Below are 23170 nucleotides of genomic sequence, written 5' to 3' on the forward strand. Positions count from 1 at the left end.
TACCCAGGCGCCTGATCATGCAATGCCTTATAGACAAACATTAACACCTTGTATTGTATTCTATACTTTACAGGTAGCCAGTGAAGGGATATCAGTACAGGTGTTATATGATCCCATTTTCTAGTGTTTGATAAAATTCTCGCTGCAGTATTTTGAACAAACTGGAGACGAGCAACCAGGGATTCACTTATGCCCAAATAAAGAGCATTACAATAATCCAACCGCGTGGAAATAAAGGCATGCATAACAGTCTCCAAATCCTTATTTGAAATGATACATTTCAGTTTGGACAATTTTCTCAACTGAAAGAACGATGTTTTCATGACGCTATTAATTTGACGATCAAAGCGAAATTCAGAATCAAAAACTACTCCAAGATTTTTCATATAACCATGGAAACCATGGAAAAAGATCCATATCGTTCAACCAGGTCGTTACCAAGCTGTTTTTTTTCCAAACATAATAAACTCAGTCTTATCCTCATTCAGTTGTAAAAAATTATTTGCTAGCCATCCCTTTACCTCAGTCAAACACTCATACAAAATATCAAATGTACAGCCATCACAGTCCAAAGGAAAATACAGTTGTAGATCATCCGCATACAAAAGATAATTAATATTGTATTTCCTAAAAATTGAACCCAAGGGCAACATATATAATGAAAACAAAGTCAGGCCAAGAATTGATCCCTGAGGAACCCCCCAAGAGATAGTTGCAGATGCAGAAACATCATTGTCAATTTTAACAGAACATGTTCTGTCATGGAGATACGAATAAAACCATTTAAGAGCTATACCTTTAATCCCAATAATCTCTGAGGTGTTCTATCAAAATCGCATGATCCAAGGTATCGAAGGCTGCACTTAAATCTAACATCATTAAAACAACACTTTTCCCAGAGTCGAGACCCAACAAAATATAATTTGTGACCTTTAATAATGCAGATTCTGTACTATGTTTGGTTCTAAAACCCGACTGAAAAATATCCATTATATTGTTTCCAGTCAAGAAGTCAGCAAGTTGGTTGTGAACAACTTTCTCTAAAATTTTGTTTATAAAAGGCAATTTAGAAATCGGCCTAAACTTTTTTATATCTTGTGAGTCTAAATTCATTTTCTTTAAGACAGGTTCAATAACAGCATGCTTAAACTCTAATGGTACAGTGCCATAGGATAAACTGCTGTTAATAATCGATAAAATACTGGGACAAATAGTGTCTACCACCTCCTTAAACAATCGTGATGGAAGAATGTCATAAAGAGAGGTCGTCGGCTTTAAATGCAATATTATATTTTTCAGCTGAACTGATGTAATCGATTCAAAATTACTTAAACAATGTGACTGATTTATTTTGTCAGTTACAATATTCCCTACAGAAACACTATCCGCCCGAATAAGATTAACCTTATCAACGAAAATCTTTAAAAATCTCTCACACAGATCCTTAGAAGGAGTTGGGAAAAATTAATAGAAGGACTCAGTACTTTATCTATTGTTGAAAACAATACCCTTGGATTATTTGAATTATGTGAAATAATTCATGAAAATTATGGAGATCTAGCGGCTTTTACAGCATCTTGATAGTTAGTGTGACGCATCTCCCGTTACTCCTGCTGTGTCGACCGGTGGGCGTGGCTGGGAGAATCTGGGTATCGCGAGAGTCTGTCGAACGTTGTTTGCTTGGACTAATTGAGAATGATGAGCACCTGTTTTGTCCTTTATAAAAAGGAAGCGTGCGAGAGTGTAGGAGAGGCCTTTTGTATCTTTGGAGTGTTGTGAGTTTGCTTCTGTTTAGCTTGTTTGTTTTTTGTTCTGTTTGTTTATTTTGCCTTGGCTGTTAGTTTGTATTTGGTTCTGTCTGACATTTTAACATCTTGTGTCAGAAAGAAATTGGGGTTGTTTTTGTAAGTTATTTTCTGTTTTATATATTTTTCTATTTATGTTAATAAACACTCTTGTTTCACCCTAACCAACCTACTAGTCCTCCTTTTATTTGTCGCGGCTTGAGCCGGTCGTGACAAATATGGGGGCTCGTCTGGCCGTTTTGTTAGTCGGTTAGATCTGGAGATTTATTTGTTTGCTGGAGGTCATTTGTTACTTGACAAATAATTACCCGGTTTGTTTGTTAATTTACATTTATTAATTATCTTGTTTTTGTTAAACGGATGATTAATTCGTTAAAAACATTTTCTTTTTTATTATGATATTCGTTAAACTGATGATTAATGGAGGGTTTTAGTGGTTGGTTTGGGTGAATTGTGCATTGCTTTACGGAAGCTATTTGGTAAGTATGGGCTACTGTTTGTATATTTGAAGAGAGAAATGTTTTGGAGTAGGCTTTTCCCTGTGTAGGTTTAGCGGAATCCTTAATGGGATATTCCGATCTTTTTTATTTTAGTTTATTATTTTTGTACTGTGAAAGCAGTTGGAGCACTTGTCTCGGGTACACGTCCGTGTTTTGTTGTAGTGACTCGTTAATCGGTTGCTATAACAAACGCTGGTTTACAGTGTTTAAAAACCCGCTGCAAGTAACTGTACGAAGACTAGGGATGAGTTTAGGTAGCTTTAAAGTTTAGTTAGAATGAATTGCTTATTCCAATTTCAGTCTCATATTTTTGGAAATGTTAGTAGCCATACTTTTGTTAAAATGTCCTCCAAAGTTCAGGAATTTGTTAGTGCGCCGTCCGAAAGCTTGTTAAATGATTTAACCAGGGATCAACTATTAGAACTTGCAGAATACTATAAAATTAATCTGATGGGTCAAGATAAACGTGTAAAAGAGAACGTTAAAACCTTGGTAAAAACCGAATTAATTGAACGTGGTGTTTTGGAGTCTCAATTGTCTGAAGACGCGTCAGCCTTTGTTAATGTGACAACACAGTCTCATCTAACATTTGAGCAACAAAAGCAGTTGTTGTTAATTCAAACCGAAATGAAAGTGAAGCAGTTAGAAATGCAAAATCGTATTGAAATTTCTAAAGTTCAATTGCAACAGCAGCAACTTGAACTTGAACGCTATCGTTTATACTTAATAAGAGACAGCAAACTTTCTTTAACGGGGGATTTGGAACGTAGTTCAAGTTCGTGCAAATCTGACACTGTGACTAATATGAGATTGATTCCGAAATTTTATGAAAAAGAGGTTGAACGGGTTCTTCTTATTGTTTGCGCGTTGCGGATGCGCGAAATTGGCCAGATGATGAACGAACGTTGATGTTGCAGTCTGTTTTTACGGGTAAAGCGCAAGAAGCGTATTCTTCACTTAGTGTGGATGATGCGTCTAATTATCAAGCAGTAAAAGCAGCAGTGTTGAGGGCTTATGAGCTCGTTCCAGAAGCCTATCGACAAAAATTTAGATCCTGTAAGAAAAGTGAAAAACAGACTCATGTTGATTTTGTACATGATATCTCAGTCTATTTTAATCATTGGTGTATAGCTTCTGGTGTAAAAACACTTGACGACTTAAAAGAATTAATGGTGCTTGAACAATTGAAGAATTCTGTTTCAGATCGTGTTGCAACATACATCAACGAGCGCAAACCTGATATGGCGTTTGAGGAGGCCGTTATGGCTGATGAATTCTCATTGACTTATAAGACAGTTTTTAATTACAGACCTGATGGTGAAACTTTTCAAAAAGAGCCCTGGCGAAAATCTAGCAAATTTTCAAAATTTGTGCGTGAGTCACCCGGAAAACAGTTGCATGTTGAAGACAAAGATAGAGCAAATATGTGCAATTATTGTCATAGGTTTGGTCACTGGAAGAACGAGTGCCCATTATTGAAAGCAAAAGCTGACAATTCTAAAGTGTCTCCAAAATTTGTGTCTTCTGTAAAGTCCGTTGCTTTGGCTATGAATAACGTGCAGAATTGCTCGCCGTGTGTTTCAGCTTTTACTCAGTTCATTACAGAAGGTTCTGTTAGACTGGTAGATTCCACACAAATCGTACCAGTTAAGATTTTACGTGATACAGGGTCATCAGAAAATTTTGTGCTGGAGTCTGTATTGCCTTTTTCAACTGATTCTTACACTGGAAATAACATATTAAAGGCATTGGCTTGGATGTTATGGCTGTACCACTTCATTAAATTGTTTTACAATCTGAGTTGATCCAGAGAGAAGTGGAAGTGGCTGTTCGTTCCTGTTTGCCTGTGGAAGGAATACAGGTAATTCTGGGAAATGACTTGGCTGGTGATCGTGTCTGGCGGAAAGATTCACCACATCTAGTGGTTACACCATGTCCCGCTCCGATGACTTTGGAACCAGATGGTGATGTAAATTTGATCTCTTCTTCAAATATGTTGTCGTCTTGTGTGACAACACGTTCTATGGTTAAAGAACAAGCTGAAACGAACAATGTGGTGAGTAAAACTCTGGAAGTCCCTTCAATTTTGTCAGTTTCACGTGATGAATTGATTGAAAAACAAAAAGCTGACTCAACTCTTGTTGAATTATTTGACCGAGTTGTCTCGTTGGACACAGTTGAAGATCTTTCGTCTGGGTATTACCTAGACGAGGGATTGTTGGTTCGAAAATGGGTACCAAAAGGAGAGTTTGCAATTGGTGATCCAATGGTGCAAATTGTAGTTCCTCAATCTCTCCGACAACTAGTACTACAGGCCGCACATGATACGTCTGGCCATATGGGAGTGAAAAAGATGTACAAGTTACTTTTGAAACATTTTTTTGGCCTAAATTAAAGCATGACGTGTCTAAATATATTAAATCGTGTCACACATGTCAACTTACTGGAAAGCCAAATCAGTCCTTGAAACCTGCTCCCCTTTATCCGATACCAGCCATTAGTCAACCGTTTGAGTATCTCATTATAGATTGTGTAGGGCCTTTGCCAAAGTCAAAAGCAGGTAGCGAATATTTGCTAACAATCATGTGTCAAGTAACTAGATATCCCGCTGCATATCCTTTACGTTCTGTAACAGCAAAGCAAGTCGTAAAGGCGTTGACTCAGTTCATTTCTGTGTTTGGGATACCACAAATTATTCAATCTGATCAGGGAAGTAATTTTACTTCTAATTTGTTTAGTCAAGTGTTGAAACAACTTCATATTCAGCATCATCTCTCCAGTGCTCCCTGACTTTGAGTGTGATAAGCACTGGAGAGATTTCATCAAACGTTAAAATCTTTGTTGAGGTCATACTGTGTTCAGATGGGTGTAGACTGGGAAACCGGTCTTCCTTGGTTAATGATGGCAGCTCGGGAGGCTGCGCAAGAAAGTACTGGGTTCAGTCCGAACGACCTTGTTTTCGGTCACGACGTGCGAACTCCATTGGCTGTTTTATCTGCGGACTGGCGAAAATCTGATCCTCCGAAAAATGTTTTGTCATATGTTAATGACTTTCGTAGACGTATTTATGAAGCGTGCCAGTTGGCAAAGTCATCTTTGAACAAAGCACAAGATCAAATGAAACGGCTTTTTGATCGCCGAACAGAGTTGCGATCGTTTCAACCTGGTGACCAGGTATTGGCGTTGTTGCCTATTGTTGGATAGGCTAAGTATGCATTCCAGGCTAAGTATGTTGGACCGTACACTGTTGCACGTCGGATTTCTGATCTAAATTATTTGATTAATACGCCAGATAGAAGGAAAAAGACTAGAGTGTGTCACATAAATTTGTTAAAGCCTTACTGTGCATCCAAAGATTTCAATGACCTTATGACAAGTGATAAAGTCAGTCTGTCTGGTTCTTTTATTAAACCTGTTCTGTTTACAGATTCTTCTGCAAATGTTGACAATGTTGAATTGACTCCTACTCCAAAATTACGAAATTTAGAAGCATTGGGTTCTATGCACGTTTGGCTTAACCATTTAACGGATGTACAGCGTACCGATTTGATTAAGTTGATTACTGAATATGTTACGTTGTTTTCTGATACTCCGTGTACAAATTTGGTTGAGCATGACATTGATGTGGGAGATTCAAGTCCAATTCCTCAGCGTTACTATCGAGTGTCTGCATATAAGAAACCGTTGGATGATGAAATCGAGTATATGGTGAAAAATAACATACTGGAACCTTTTCCTAGTTGGGTACCTCCATCTTTGCTAGTGAATAAACCTGACGGGTCGTGTAGATTCTGTATGGATTACAGTGTAACTACTGACATCTTATCCCGCGTTCAGATGGTTTAAATGTTTTAAAGGTTGTATTCTCTGATTTTTGTCTCTCTCTTTCTTTCTTAATTTTGCTTCCTAGGCACCAGGTTGCTGAATGAGTGAGAGTTGACGGGATTGAGTTGCAAGCTGGACCAACTATTGTCATTTGAACCATTTTGAATTGTGGGAGTTGTGGTTTTTCTTAAGACTCTGTGCTCTCTTCTTTTTAGGGGGGGTGTGTGACGCGCCTCCCGTTACTCCTGCTGTGTCGACCGGTGGGCGTGGCTGGGAGAATCTGGGTATCGCGAGAGTTTGTCGAACGTTGTTTGCTTGGACTAATTGAGAATGATGAGCACCTGTTTTGTCCTTTATAAAAAGGAAGCGTGCGAGAGTGTAGGAGAGGCCTTTTGTATCTTTGGAGTGTTGTGAGTTTGCTTCTGTTTAGCTTGTTTGATTTTTGTTCTGTTTGTTTATTTTGCCTTGGCTGTTAGTTTGTATTTGGTTCTGTCTGACATTTTAACATCTTGTGTCAGACAGAAATTGGGGTTGTTTTTGTAAGTTATTTTCCGTTTTATATATTTTTCTATTTATGTTAATAAACACTCTTGTTTCACCCTTACCAACCTACTTGTCCTCCTTTTATTTGTCGCGGCTTGAGCTGGTCGTGACAGTTAGAAAGAGACTCTCTAAAAATATCATAAGATACTTGCAACTTATCTTTAAGCCACTTGCGTTATGCCTGTCGACAAACCCATCTCGTATTACGAGTTACATCATTAAACCAAGGTTGTTTTTTAACTTTCTGACATTTCATTTTAAAAGGCGCAACATTATCCAAGATCTTTGAGCAAAAATGATTAAAAGAGTTTAACAATTCATCAGGTCCTCTAGGGTGCAACATAGTAGACTCAATAGGGAAGGATGATTCAATAAAAGCAGTTGAAAAAGCACTAGGTGTTGAGGAAGTAATAACCCATTACAAGCATGAAGGGGGCTGATAGCGGAGTACATTTGTTGCAGAAGTGAGATTAAACCTAATAGGCATATGATCTGAGATGGTAGTTTCCTCTACACAAATATTTTCTATCGTTATCCCCAATGAAAAAAACAAATCAAGTGTATGCCCACGATCATGTGTGGGACCAGAGACACATTGAAATAAATTAAAAGAATCAGCTAGATTCAAAAATTCTTTGGTCATGGGTGAACCAGGACAACAGATATGTATATTAAAATCACCCATAATCAAGATTCTGTCTGCAGATGGGACGATCACAGTTAAGAACTCATAAAATTCATTAAGAAAGTTCTTATTATAACCAGGAGGCCTATATATCAAGGCACAAATCACTGGCGAAAGCAAGTCAATCTTCATTAATTGAACTTCAAAGCTCTTGAAACTGTCAACAGGTTGTAACCTGCACTGTATCATGTTATTAAAAATAACAGCCAAGCCTCCACCCCGACGATTACTCCTCAAAGTACTTAAGTAGCTACATCCCGTTGGTAGAAGCTCAGCAAAAGGGCTCGTATCAGCATCATTTAACCAAGTTTCAGTAATAAAAAGACAGTCCAGCCCATGTGTTACATAAAAATCATTCAGGATAAATGTTTTGTTGACAACTGAGCGTGCATTAATCAAAGCCATATGCACAGTGGTCAAATCGGTAGACCGAATAGAAAAAGGACCAGCACTTAGCTTTGTTGACCCGGCGCAAATTTGAGTGCACCACACCTCCATGTCTTGTCCCCCTCCATGTAGTCCAGGGCAGCGTTTCCCAAAAGCATCGTAAGCTTAAGTTGATCGTAGCTCCATTGAAACCAGTGGAGCTACGATCAACTTTGGCTTACGATGCTTTTGGGAAACGCTACCCAGGGCAATAGTGTTGATGTATCGGGGAAATCTTGTATCAGATAGGAAGGCCGCAACTCCTCCGCTCGTCTAACTCAGCTGTTTAGGATCCTCAGTTTTTTAAGCTTTACCAAAACTCCAGCTCGCGTGCCTCGTTTCCTGCGGCGTCTCTTCTTCCAGCACACACAGCCAGTTTCATGACAGGCTATCATCGGTGGCTGGAACGCACATGACTGTCTAGTAAACACTTTCATATTTAGATCCCGGTTACACATCTCCAAGGCAGCAGATCGAAGGCTTAACAACGTTAGACGGTCATAGACCAACTGTGAGCAATCCAAGCAATTTATCAAACATAAAAGTAAAACAAACAAATAAAGTGCAGACATCCTAAACGCAGAGCGACGGCAAGCCAACACACTATCTGGCGTCATCTTGGTCACTCACATCCTGACTAACTACATGCTCAGAAAAACTATACAGGAAAAACAAGGTCATCATATTTTAAAATATATAATATAGATCCAGCTTACCTTCCTGCGGCTCGAAGACTGAAGATTCCTCATTTTCCTTTTTCTCTACATGAAAGGATGAAATCTAGGGTTCTTTTAAGCCTAAAAGATAATTTCATTATCAAACCAGCCCAGCCATCAGTCTGACCATAAGAAGCATCTGAGCATGTTATATATTTATAAAATATATACATGTATAGGAGGCAGAAGAAGAAGAGGAGAGGGCAGATGTAAATTGCCCATGCAGCTGGGGGATCGATCACAAACGCCGCTGGCTCAATCTCGCTTCTTCCCCCCTCCCGTCTGTCTGGGCCCAGATACAGAACTGAACAGCTAGGGTTTTTCCATGCCTTCCCGATCTCAAACATAGAGATCAGGAAGGAATGGAAGGCTCACGGGAGCTGCAGAGCTATGGACAGAAAGGAACCACTCGTCGAGGCGTCCGTGTGCGTTCCCTTTCTTAACTCGCCCTCACGGCGGCCGCAGCCTGCCAGAAACATGTCCCACAAACTCCAGCAGCTCTGCATATACAGCAGCCAGAAGAGCAGTTGCTGCCAGACGCGATGACGTCAAACACGGACGTCATCGTCATCCAACAACTCATCCTCGTCAGCCCCAGGGAGCTGAGAGAGAATACACCTCTCTCAAACTTCCCAACGGGCTCACCTGCAAGCCCCATGATTGCAGCTACTGTTTTGCCTCAGCACAAACGGGGCCAGAATCACCAGGTACAGATGTGGACACCTCTTCCCTCGAGAACGAGAACAAGAACAAGAACGAGAACAGAGCGTCCCGATAGGGAGACGCTCACAGTAAATAACAGAAAAATACAGACAGCGCCCTCAAGCACAGTCTATGCGCACTCCTCTCCCAGACAGAAAATGCCCAGAATGTGTATATCAAATGGCAAAAACCTGGGACACAGATGAACACACTCTCTTGAACGTTTGTAAGGCATAATATAAGATTCCCTTACCCGGATTTGATACAATCGCAATCAGACAAAACAGTCCCAAAAGACGAAAAGATACTGACTGTTTCTCTAGGCGCTCCGTATATACTTCTGGGTCGCACTATGATGATGTCATAGGCTGTTGCTGGGCAATAGAATTGGAGAGATTTGATTTGCCCTTGAGGAAAAGTAATGAAAAAGCTCTGGATTCCCTAGAGAACTGTTTAAAGGAGGTTAAAGTCTGGATGTCGGCAAATTTTTTAAACTTCAATGAGAGAAAAACGGAGCTTGTTTGGTTCGGTGGTCCTGCTCTTCCTGAACTGTCAAATTTAGGTGAGCTGACCCCTTTTTGTAAACCTGTGGTTAAAAATTTAGGGGTACTGTTTGACAGTTCCCTAAAATTCGATAAACAGATAAATTTAGTCGTTAAAACAAGTTTTTTTCATTTACGTCTTTTGGCGAAGGTTAAACCTTTTCTTTCTTTTAATGATTGTGAGAAGGTGATCCATGCTTTTGTGTTTACACGGCTTGACTACTGCAACTCTCTGTATGTAGGTGTTTGTCAAAAGGCATTAAACCGGTTGCAATTAGTCCAAAATGCTGCTGCTAGGCTCTTAACGAGGACACGCAAATGGAACCATATTTCTCCTATTTTATCTTCTCTGGGCTGGTTGCCTGTCCAGTACAGGATTGATTTTAAGCTCCTGGTTTTTGTATACAAGTGCCTGAATGGATTAGCTCCCTCGTACTTGTCAGAGATTTTACAGGTGCATAAGCCTTCCAGGACTTTAAGATCTTCTGATCAGTCTGTTTTAATTATTCAGAGGACAAGATACAAGCGGAGGGGTGATCGGGCCTTCGCAGTGGCAGCACCAAAGAGATGGAATAGCTTACCATCTCATATTAGAGTATCTTCCACTCTAAACATTTTTAAAAGACGTCTGAAGGCTCATCTTTTTAGTTTAGCTTTCGAGTCTGCAGTGTGTTGAGGCATCGGCTTTTGTGTGTACTGTTTTAGAGGTTTGTTTGGTGCTATGTCTTATTTTATGTAGAATTTCTTCATTGTACAGCACTTTGGTCAACACTCTGTTGTTTTAGTAGTGCTTTATAAATCAATAAACTCAAACTCAAACTCAAACTTGGCTTTCAGACATCAGTTCACGTGTCATGTTCCCCATAGCATTTCAAATGCAGAGTAAGTTCCCTTTTGAAAGGGAACTATTAAGTCTGATTCATCTGGAATATTTGGGTGATCAAATGTTTCACTGCTGGACATTTTACTTTTAAATAAAATGCATAATCTATAGGCTATGTAAATTCAATAACTTGTCACATTTAAAAAGTCTATATCTTTAAAATATTATTTAAAGGTGCCCTAGAAACCTTTTTCACAAGATGTAATATAAGTCTAAGGTGTCCCCTGAATGTGTCTGTGAAGTTTCAGCTCAAAATACCCCATAGATTATTTATTATTCAATTTTTTAACTGCCTATTTTGGGGCATAATTAGAAATGCGCCGTTTCAGTGCGTGTCCCCTTTAAATGCTCGCGCTCCCCGCCCCCAAGCTCTCAACTCTATAATACATTGCATAAACAAAGTTCACACAGCTAATATAACCCTCAAAATGGATCTTTACAAAGTGTTCGTCATGCAGCATACCTGATTATGTAAGTATAGTATTTATTTGGATGTTTACATTTGATTCTGAATGAGTTTGAAGCTATGCTCCGTGGCTAACGGGGCTAAAGCTAACATTACATGCTGTTGGAGAGATTTATAAAGAATTAAGATGTGTTTATGAATTATACAGACTGCAAGTGTTTAATAATGAATGGCTTTGGTCTCCATGAATACAGTAAGAAACAATGGTAACTTTAACCACATTTAACAGTATATTAGCAACATGTTAACGAAACATTTAGAAAGACAATTTACAAATATCACTAAAAATATCATGATATCATGTCAGTTATTATTGCTCCATCTGCCATTTTTCGCTATTCTCCTTGCTTGCTTACCTGCATAAAGTCTGTTGATTAGGCTGTGCACAGATCCAGACGTTAATACTGGCTTGTCTAACGCCTTGAAGATGGGCTGGCATATGCAAATATTGGGGGGCATACATATTAATAATCCCGACTGTTGCATCACAGTCGGTGTTATGTTGAGATTAACCTGTTCTTCTGAGGTCTTTTGCAAAAATCAAATTTAGGAAACAATGGTGTTTGAGACTCACTGTATGTCATTTCCATGTACAGAACTCTAATTATTTAACTATGCCGAGGTAAATTCAATTTTCAATTTTAGGGCGCCATTAAAGGCCTTTAAAGGCCTGTTAAGGCCCCGGTATACTTCAAACAAAGTTCTTTTTCATTCTTCGTTTAGGGGTAAAACGAAGTTCGAAATGCATGAGCAGCGATATACTGTAAACGAACATCTGACGCCGCCCACACTGCTGAGAGTGATGGTTAGATGAATATGTAAATATGTCCTGTACATTTTCTTCTCAGTAACAAAATAAACACAACAACAAGAAAACAGCAAGCATTTATTATAGAAAGCATAAGAAAAGCGTCTGATCATAACAATGTATGTTAGCATGAGCTCTGCAAATTAGCACTCCAGTCATGTCATGTCTTCATATAGCACTTTATTCAATAGATTGCTTAAAATCAAGCAGCTTTACAGTATCAAACATGAAAAACAGTCTTAGTGCCTCATTTTTTTTGTACAAGCACAACTTCATTTTGTACTATAAAGCGGCTATCCAGTGTATTCATGTTTTCACCCACGGAGATCTTACCTCGACAATCTTAAACACACGAAATGAGTCAAAGACGCGGTCCACACAAGTGAATGCGGAGCCTCGGCGCACACCTCCTCTTAAGCTATAGTCACTGATCAATGCTAGTACGAAGGTGTTTTGAAGCTGGAGCGAACTTTTCCTGAAAGTTCGCTTTGGCAAGCCGTTTCGAACTCCCAAAACGAACACAAAACAAATTTCGTTTTGGCCTGATTTTGTTCGAAATGACGTCAAGATCAGTTCGTTCTTTGATTTCGTTTGAAGTCTACCGGGGCCTTTAATGTTTAATAGCTGGTTTGCTGCTCATATCAGTTGATGTTTGATTGTCATCTTATTCTCAACAAAAGTAGAAGTAGTCTGTGTATTATTTTATTAAGAAAAAAACAGGTCAAGTCAGTAAGTGTATGCATAAAGCACCTAAAAGTTGTGCATTAAACTCATGGGAAAGGAAAATGTTGAAAAACATCATTACAACAACACTGTAAGGGATTTTTAGGGTTTAACTGTAAGCTAAAACTCCTGAGAGCTGAAACTTCGACTCTGAGAGCTTTCTTTGAGATCAGAACTGAAGGATCACAGAGAGAGATCGAGTTTGCCACGACAGTGACAAGTTTATATCCCTGACAGAATTAACCTGTGAAAGTTGGGAAAGACATCTGTGTGTTTATAGTGCAGCTTCCCTCTACAGGAACTGAAGAAATTATTGACCCAAGATCAAACTGTCTGTCTTAGTCAAATATTTAAAGCTTGATGTCACGATTTAATTGTGTTTATAATTGCCTGTTTAATTGTATTACTTTACATTGTTGTGGCTCCATGTGACACTGAGAAAAACTGCTCTGACTCAAACAAGTGAGGAAATAGTATCAGCTACAGTAACATTACAATTAAAAGTAATGTAATATTATAAATGAATGAACAATACTCACATCAGTGTGTCGAGTCGACAGTGTTTATCCTGCAGTAGAGCAGCGATCTGATTCACTCGTGTGTCTCCTAGTTCAAGTCCACTCAGATTCAGCTCTCTCAGGAGTAACAGGTTTTTACTCACAACTCTCTTCACATACTGACAGGCTTCATCTGCAGCAGGACTCACAAACCTGCAGAAGAGACAATTCAGTTCTCAACTAAATGTCTGTTGCATTACAAAAATGATTGATAAGACAAGCTCTAGTTAGTTATTTATGTAACACTTTTCTTTGAACATTTAAATAAACACATATATAAATACTTGAAAACAAAGTCTAATAGAGTTATTTAAAAGAAACTAGAGCAATACTCAGTCCTAAAGCAAACTCATAAGAACAGAAACGTCCCACAGAGCAGAAGGGCAAAAGCTCACTAGATCTTGATTTTCAGTATGAATACAGAGTGTGAAATTAAGGCCTCAAGATCTTTCTGGCTTTTAAGCAGGAGGAGTGAGAAACATCAGCAGAGAAAACTGGCTTGTGAAACTGCATGTTTGTGAACATCTGGAGACTCATAGACCTGCTGTAGAGATACAGTGAATCTGGGCTTGATGGAAAACAACTGTGTTTAGAAAACAATTTAACTGAAAGGTTATCTAGAGTTTTTAATGAGAAGTGTGCACAAAAACAAAATTGTGCATCTTAAAGGGTTAGTTCACCCAAAAATGAAAATAATGTAATTTATTACTCACCCTCATGATGTTCCACACCCGCAAGATCTTTGGTCATCTTCGTAACGCAAATTAAGATATTTTTAATGAAATCCGATGGCTCAGTAAGGCCTCCATAGCCAGCAATGACATTTCCTCTCTCAAGATCCATAAAGGTACAAAAATCATATTTAAATCAGTTCATGTGAGTACAGTGGTTAAGTATTAATATTATAAAGCGACGAGCATAATGAATCAGCGTGTCGAATCAGCGGTTCGGAGTGCCAAAGTCACATGATTTCAGCAGTTTGGCTGTTTGACATGCGATCCGAATCATAATTCGACACGCTGATTCATAACGCTCCGAAGCTTCCTGAAGCAGTGTTTTGAAATCGGCCATCACTATATAATTATTATATTTGTTTTTTTGGCACACCAAAAATATTCTCGTCACTTTATAATATTAATATTGAACCACTGTACTCACATGAACTGATTTAAATATGTTTTTAGTACATTTATATATCTTGAGAGAGGAAATGTCATTGCTGGCTATGGAGGCCTCACTGAGCCATCAGATTTCATCAAAAATATCTTAATTTGTGTTTTGAAGATTAACAAAGGTCTAACGGGTGTGGAACGACATGAGGGTGACAAATAAATTACATTATTTTCATTTTTGGGTGAACTAACCCTTTAATTGTCAAGGTATACCATACTCCAGAATAGCAGCACATACATTGACCCATAATGTCTATTTGACCTTTAGCTTGTACAACTAAACTGTGTTGATGGTTATCATCATCATGACAGAACCCACAGCATCTGATCTGATCTTGATCATTTTGATGCAACAAATTCTCCAGCTTATTGTATAACTAAAATAATGTATTTGTTATTAATATTTAGCCTGCATATAACTCATTTTGTATTATTTCCTCCCGTCTCACCTCAGTGTCTTTAGTTGACAGTTTGGATCCTGTAGTAAATCATTGAGCTCCTTCACTCCTGATTGTCCAGGATCATTTCCTGTGAGATCCAGCTCTATCAGGTGTGAAGGGTTTGATCTCAGAGCTGAAGCCAGAGCTTTATAACCTTCTTCTGTTACACTGCAGTTAGAGAGTCTAGAACAGGAATTAAAACATTCAGCTGATTAATCAGTTAAACCTGAACAATAGAAATCCATAAAGTGGATTTTATTTTGATCTTTGTACAAATATATTGAAAGATATTTGCAAACTTTGAAAACTGAATATGGAGGCAAACAAAAGGCACAGAGAACTTTAATTTAAACTTTAACTTTAGTTTAAACTGTTGAAGTGATTTTCAGCATTTTGATTCTTGTATGTGAATGTTACTGACCTCAATCTCTCCAGTTTACAGTGTGAATCCTTCAGTACGTCACATAAGTGCTTCACTCCTGTGTTTCCTAGTTTATTCCAGCTCAGGTTCAGCTCTCTCAGGTGTGACGGGTTTGATTTCAGAGCTGAAGTCAGGATAAGACACTGTTTCTCTGTAATTCTGCATCTATTCAGACTGGAGACAGAAAGAGAAAAGACAATGACTCAGATCTATGATTATCAACTAACATGTTTAGCTTCATCCAGCAGACTTTTGCTGACAAATAAACAGGGATATCCAGGAGCAAAAACATCAGAATCAGAATCAGAAAGAGCTTTATTGCCAGGTATGTTGTTTACACATACTAGGAATTTGTTTTAGTGACAGAAGCTCCACAGTGCAACAGAGTAACAGCGACAAGACAAGACACATAATAAAAAGAATAAAATAATAATATACAAATTTACAAGATAGACAAAGTGCAAAAAAAGCAAAAGACAATACTTCAAACTTCAGGAGCTTGACAGAGGTGTCTTTAGAGGTGCAGTCGTTGGTGTAGAGGGAGAAGAGCAGTGGGGAGAGAACACAGCCCTGAGGGGCGCCGGTGCTGATGGTGAGGGTGCTGGATGAAAATTTTCCCAACCTCACTAGCTGCTGCCTGTCTGTCAGGAAACTGGTGATCCACTGACAGACAGAGGTGGGCACAGAGAGCTGAGTTAGTTTAGGCTGGAGGAGTGATGGGATGATGGTGTTAAAAGCAGAGCTGAAGTCCACAAACAGGATCTTCACATAAGTCCCTGGTCTGTCCAGATGCTGGAGAACATAATGCAGTCCCATATTGACTGCATCATCCACAGACCTGTTTGCTCGGTAAGCAAACTGCAGGGGGTCCAGTAAGGGTCCAGTGATGTCCTTCAGATAAGCCAGAACCAGTCTTTCAAATGACTTCATGGCCACAGACGTTAGAGCCACAGGTCTGTAGTCATTTAGTCCAGTAATTTTGGGTTTCTTTGGGACAGGGATGATGGTGGAGCGTTTTAAGCATGAGGGGACTTCGCACAGCTCCAGTGATCTGTTGAAGATCTGTGTGAAGATGGGGGCCAGCTGGTCAGCACAGGTTTTCAGACAGGCTGGTGAAACGCTGTCTGGGCCTGGTGCCTTTCTTCTCTTGTTCTTTCTGAAGACCTGGCGCACGTCATCTTCACTGAACTGAATTGCAGGTGTGGGGGAGAGGGGGGTTGTTGGAGGTGTGAATGGTGATTTTTCAAACCTGCAATAAAACCCATTCAGATCGTCTGCCAGTTGTTGATTCTCCACAGAGCTGGGGGATGGTGTCTTGTAGTTGGTGATGTCTTTCAGACCTTTCCACACTGAAGCTGTGTCATTAGAAGAGAACTGATTCCGAAGTTTATCAGAATAATTCCTCTTTGCCACTCTGATCTCCTTTTCCAGTGTGTATTTGGCCTGTTTGTACAAGACTCTGTCCCCTTTTCTGCAAGCATCTTCTTTGGTCTGACGGAACTGGCTGAGTTTTGCAGTGAACCAGGGTTTGTTGTTGTTGTAAGATAAATGAGTCTTTGTAGGAATGCAAAGATCCTCACAGAAACTGATATATGATGCATCTCTGTGAGCTCGTCCAGATCGGTGGCAGCAGCTTCAAAAACATTCCAATCGGTCCATTCGAAACAGGCTTGTAAAGCCCTCTCTGTTTCGGTGGTCCATCTCTTTACAGTCTTTGCTACAGGTTTAGCTGATTTCAGTTTCTGCCTGTAGGTTGGTATGAGATGAACTAAACAGTGATCAGAGAGCCCCAAAGCTGCCCGTGGGACAGAGTGATATGCATCCTTTATTGCTGTGTAACAATGGTCGAGTATATTACTGTCTCTGGTGGGATGTTGATTCTGCGTCGCGATCTGATCTAAACAGCTGAAAGCCCGGCAGACTTAACACGCTGTCCGGAATGGCATCGTTCAGCCAGGTTTTCGTGAAGCACAGAGCAGCCGAGTTCGAGAAATCCTTATTTGTCCGGGAGAGCAGAAGGAATTCGTCCATTTTGTTGGGCAGAGAGCGGAGATTCACCAGATGGATGCTAGGCAGCAGCGTTCTTAATCCGCGCTGTCTGAGCTTCACGAGGGCGCCGGCGCGCTTTCCCCGTCTGCGCGTCATGAAGCGTCTAAACAGCGCTGCCGCTCCGCCAACTACAACATTCAACAAAACGTCTGAATAATCGAAATCCGGTAAAAGATTTTGTGGTGTGTACTGCCGAATGTTCAGCAGTTCATCCCTGGTAAAACTGATGGTGTTTGAAAAACAGAAAACAGGAAAAACTAACAAAAACAGAACAAACACTGAAGAGCTAAGCACTGTGGCTGCCATGCGCGGCGCCATCTTGATCTTACATGGAGAAATACTACACATTGTTCAATTAAATATACTACTGACACTGTAACAATACAAAGGTTCAAATCGTCAACCTATTTATGTTAGTTTACACATTCATTTCATATATCCTTTAAAGTTCTTTCGTGTCAGTGTCACTCTTGGTTTGATCACTGGGACAAATGTGTTTATGTTGGTTGTTTTCAGACACACTGTCTACTCTCTAACACTTTACAATAAGCTTTCATTTGTTAACATTAACTACATTAGTTAACATAAACCAATGATGGACAATACTAGAACAGCATTTAATAACCGTAACGTAAGTTTCAATCAAACAAGTTTTGGAAAAGGTTTATTAGCTTTAGTGCTGCACTGTGAGGCAGTGTCTCATCTGTTCTAGTGCTAGTTCTGCTGCTCAATTCAGCTATATTTAATATTTAATATTCATATAGACTCGCACATTACATAAACATTGCCAGCAAATTGAATGAACATAATTTGTGAAACATAACATGCCAAATTGGCTAGTTCACATCATCACCCGCCACAGCTGATTTTTACCTGCATTTGACGAGTGTTAATTTAAACCATGTCATTATGAAACTGCACAGAACATCTTGTGTGTGTAATAGCAAACTGTTTAATTATGTTGTGGTTATGACAGTATATTAATGGTAATGTTAGTAGCGTTATACAAGTTGTATTTGGAATAAAAAGTATGCTAGCTAACGTTAGATTCGTTGGAAATAACGCTAACAACGTTAAATCAAAATAAGTCAATCATGTCAGGCTAATTAACAGTCCCAGACTTTACATATTGATTGATGAAGCCAATTAAATGAAGGTTATCATTACACTACTTAATGAGATTCTGACATTAAGACATGCAGACAGACCTAGCAGAGATGACTCTCTTCAGTCGTGTTCACTCTTCCCAGGAGCGAAGCCGGGAGGAGGGTGTTTTTTGTTTTTTGGACAACTCAGAACGCGTGATTTTCGTGATTTCACGAGACCCGAGGTGTGTTCAACTTGAAGCAGCACTGCACAGATCGATCGGTGTATGAGATTAAAATACAGTGAGAGCAATTAGAGAGCAGACGACTCTGTATGCTTTCGACTTGCTCTCTTAGTACTCTGATGTCAAACACCAATCGGTTTGTGATCCTGTGATCTCCTGTCCAAAGACTGTCCTCACAGACACCCATCCAACCATTTTCAAAAACTCATCGGATCTAGACGAATTGCAGTAATCACCTATTTTGTATCCAAAATGGTGAATTTCGCTGAAAGGTGGTATTGAGTATTTTTTATTGATCTTATACTCAACAAAAGAAGAAGTAGTCTGTGTGTTATTTCATTAAGAAAAAAACAGGTCAAGACAGTAACTGTATGCAGAAAGCACCTAAAAGCTGTACATTAAACTCATGGGAAAGGAAAATATTGAAAAACATCATTACAACAACACTGTAAGGGATTTTTAGGTTTTAACTGTAAGCTAAAACTCCTGAGAGCTGGAACTTCGACTCTGAGAGCTTTCTTTGAGACCAGAACTGAAGGGTCACAGAGAGACATCGAGTTTGCCACGACAGAGACGAGTATACATCCCTGACAGAATTAATCTGTGAAAGTTAGAAAAGACATCTCTGTGTTTATAGTGCAGCTGTTTTATTTCAATCTATCACTTATTTGAAGAGTTTCTAAGCTCTGGAAGAAAACCATTGATCTCCCTCTACAGGAACTGAAATAATTATTTATCCATGATCAAACTGTCTGTCTTAGTGAAATATTTAAAACTGATGTCATGTTTTATTTGTGATTAATTAAAAGTAATGTAATATTATAAATAAATGAACAATACTCACGTCAGTGTGTTGAGTCGACAGTGTTTATCCTGCAGTAGAGCAGCGATCTGATTCACTCGTGTGTCTCCTAGTTCATGTTCACTCAGATTCAGCTCTCTCAGGAGTAACGGGTTTTTACCCATAACTCCCTTCACATACTGACAGGCTTCATCTGCAGCAGGACTCACAAACCTGCAGAAGAGACAATTCAGTTCTCAACTAAATGTATGTTGTGTTACAAAAATGACTGATAAGACAAGCTCTAGATAGTTATTTAGATGTAACACTTTTCTTTGAACAATTAAATATACAAATAAATATATAAATACTTTAAAACAAAGTCTAATAGTCATGGTTATTTAAAAGAAACTAGATTGAGTCTAAAAAACTACACTGAGTCCTAAAGCAAACTCATGAGAACAGAAACGTCCCACAGAGCAGTAAAAGCTCACTAGATCATGATTTTCAGTATGAATACAGAGTGTGAAATTAAGGCCTCCAGATCTTTCTGGCTTTTAAGCAGGAGGAGTGAGAAACATCAGCAGAGAAAACTGGCTTGTGAAACTGCATGTTTGTAAACATCTGGTGACTCATAGACCTGCTGTAGAGATACAGTGAATCTGGGCTTGATGGAAAACAACTGTGTTCCGAAAACAATTTGACTGAAAGGTTATCTAGAGTTTATATTGAGAAGTGTGCACAAAAACAAAATTGTGCATGTTAATTGTCAAGGTATACCATACTCCAGAATAGCAGCACATACACTGACCCATAATGTCTATTTGACCTGTAGCTTGTACAACTAAACTGTGTTGATTACCATCATCATGATAGAACCCACAGCATCTGATCTGATCTTGATCATTTTGATGCAACAAATTCTCCAGCTTATTGTATAAGTAAAATAATGTATTTGTTATGAATATTTAGCCTGCATATAAGTAATTTTGTATTATTTAATCCCATCTCACCTCAGTGTCTTTAGTTGACAGTTTGGATCCTGTAGTAAATCATTGAGCTCCTTCACTCCTGATTCTCCAGGATCATTTCCTGTGAGATCCAGCTCTATCAGGTGTGAAGGGTTTGATCTCAGAGCTGAAGCCAGAGCTTTATAACATTCTTCTATTACACTGCAGTTAGAGAGTCTAGAACAGGAATGAAAACATTCAGATGATTAATCAGTTAAACCTGAACAATATAAATCCTTAAAGTCAATTTTATTTTGATCTTTGTACAAATGTATTGAAAGCTGAATATGGAGGCAAACAAAAGGCACAGAGAACTTTAATATGTTAGACATCAACATCACTTTCAAGGTTTCAATTATCTAAAACTGTACAGGTGTGAAAGTCTTTGATCTAAATGATTCACAACAAGCAATCTGAAAATGGCTGGAAAATGAGAAAGTAAAGTTTGGGAATGGCCTAATTAAAGTCCAGACTTCAACTCAGGCTCATTGTGCGATACTGAGTATAAAGTGTTTTAGTTTAAACTGTTGAAGTGATTTTCAGCATTTTGATTCTTGTATGTGAATGTTACTGACCTCAATCTCTCCAGTTTACAGTGTGAATCCTTCAGTACATCACATAAGTGCTTCACTCCTGTGTTTCCTAGTTTATTCCAGCTCAGGTTCAGCTCTCTTAGGTGTGACGAGTTTGATTTCAGAGCTGAAGTCAGGATGACGCACTGTTTCTCTGTAATACTGCATCTATTCAGGCTGAGGACAGAAAGAGAAAAGACAATGACCCAGATCTGTGATGATCAACTGACATGTTTAGCTTCATCCAGCAGACTTTTGCTGACAAATAAACAGGAATATTCAGGAGCAAAAACATAGAGAAAGATGACACATTTTTCATTTAATTGTACTACTGACACTGTAACAATACAAAGATTGAAATCGTCAATCTATTTATGTTAGTTTAAACATTCATTTCATATATCCTTTAAGGTTCTTTCGTGTCAATGTCACTCTTGGTTTGATCACTGGGACAAATGTGTATGTGACGAGCAGGGCGGGCGAGAGCCGTGAGGGAACAGCGTGAGGTCGGTGACGCAAGTGATAACGAGCATCACCTGGGAGGCGCACCGGCCTTGAATCTCTCACGGAGGTGCTCTGGGAGCATAAAAGGAGGAGCGATGACAGTGAAGGACGAGAGAGGACCAGGCCTGGACTTTATTTTATGTTTTATTATGTTTGTGTGGCTGGCAGACGTCTGCGAGGGTCTGCTGGCATTACTTTCGCTTTGTTCTTTGTTTATTTTATTAAAGATTATTGTTTTAACGTTCGCCGGTTCCCGCCTCCTTCTTCCCGTATACAATCTGTTACAGTGTTTATTTCAGACACATTGTCTACTCTCTAAAACTTTACAATAAGCTTTCATTTGTTAACATTAACTACATTAGTTAACATGAACCAATGGAGGACAATATTAGAACAGCATTCAATAACCGTAATGTAAGTTTCAATCAAACAAGTTTTGGAAAAAGGTTTATTAGCTTTAATGTATATACGTAGTCTGTGTGTTATTTCATTAAGAAAAAACAGGTCAAGACAGTAACTGTATGCAGAAAGCACCTAAAAGCTGTACATTAAACTCATGGGAAAGGAAAATGTTGAAAAACATCATTACAACAACACTGTAAGGGATTTTTAGGGTTTAACTGTAAGCTAAGATACATCTAGTTTGCCACGACAGCAATAAGTTTACATCCCTGACAGAATTAGCCTGTGAAAGTTAAGAAAGACATCTGTGTGTTTATAATGTTTTATTTCAATCTATTACTGAATTTTCACTGAAATACAGTCATACCTTTTTAGATGCATTTTCTCCATTTTTACTAGCGAGCTGGCAGTGGTGGCGGCAAGAGTGCGTAAGTGTTTTGCTTAATATCTGTTCTGGGTCAGTTGCTTTGTTTATTATTTGCTGCTACGAAGGATTCCTTTTCATTTCTGCACTTGTCCTATTTTCTACCTTGACTATAATTGTATTTTTAGTGTACGCACTTGAGCAAAGTTTAGTTTCGATTCGACCATTCACGGGCTTTAGGGTTTTGCAGTGCTAATTTGCAAGGCGGGCCAGGCTGTTTTAAATCACGGGTTAATAAGCAGTATATTTATTGTGTGGGTGTGCGCTGTCGCGGAAGTGTCAGCAGGAGCGTTCAGCCTCCTCGTGTGAAGACCAACTCAGGTAAAGACCTGCGACTCTACCTGCGCGACTCCACCAAGCAGCAACACCGGTAGGCACTTAGGTTTTTCCTTCCTTTCACACTTTCATCCTTTCACACCTTTCATCCTCAACATGTGCTTCCAATACATTCCTGTTGTCTCTCGGTAACGCTCCACAAACCCACGTAAAAGGCAGCGCAATGCTTCTAACCTACGTTCACAAGACCTCTGGGTACTGGAGGTTGTAGACTAGAGCTTTTGCTTCAGAATGATGTAAAAAATTATCCTGCCTACTCGTTTATTTATGACAATATATTGATTTCGTTTTTGTAAGACACTTTTTGTCAAGAAACACAGTATGCGTGGAGGCGTGAATCATCATGAATAATGGGTGATTTACACCTGAGAAGACAAAAGAATCGCATAATGACCTGTAATGATTTGCATAATAATGAGGCCTTTCAGTCAGGTAGGCTGTGAAAAAACCCTCTGTGATCATGTCTCAAGCTCATCATGGTGTATATCAAACATACAGAAAAAACAGCAATACTGTGAAATATTATTACAATTTAAAATAATGGTATT

General features: G+C 39.0%; 1 protein-coding gene across 3 annotated transcripts in view; it reads right to left on the reverse strand.

Annotated features, from left to right (window-relative positions):
* Positions 1-23170, reverse strand: part of LOC125250790 (protein NLRC5-like) — a 243665-nt gene that overhangs the window by 69126 nt on the left and 151369 nt on the right. For all 3 annotated transcript variants that reach the window (XM_048163565.1, XM_048163563.1, XM_048163564.1), the window contains 5 exons: positions 20960-21133; positions 20388-20561; positions 19438-19608; positions 15215-15388; positions 14803-14976 (listed from right to left, as the gene is read on the reverse strand). In XM_048163565.1, coding sequence (XP_048019522.1) covers positions 14803-14976; positions 15215-15388; positions 19438-19608; positions 20388-20561; positions 20960-21133 — 867 coding nt within the window. The remainder of the gene's footprint in view (positions 1-14802; positions 14977-15214; positions 15389-19437; positions 19609-20387; positions 20562-20959; positions 21134-23170) is intronic.

The sequence above is a fragment of the Megalobrama amblycephala genome, linkage group LG17, assembly GCF_018812025.1.
Source record: "Megalobrama amblycephala isolate DHTTF-2021 linkage group LG17, ASM1881202v1, whole genome shotgun sequence".
NCBI lineage: Eukaryota > Metazoa > Chordata > Actinopteri > Cypriniformes > Xenocyprididae > Megalobrama > Megalobrama amblycephala.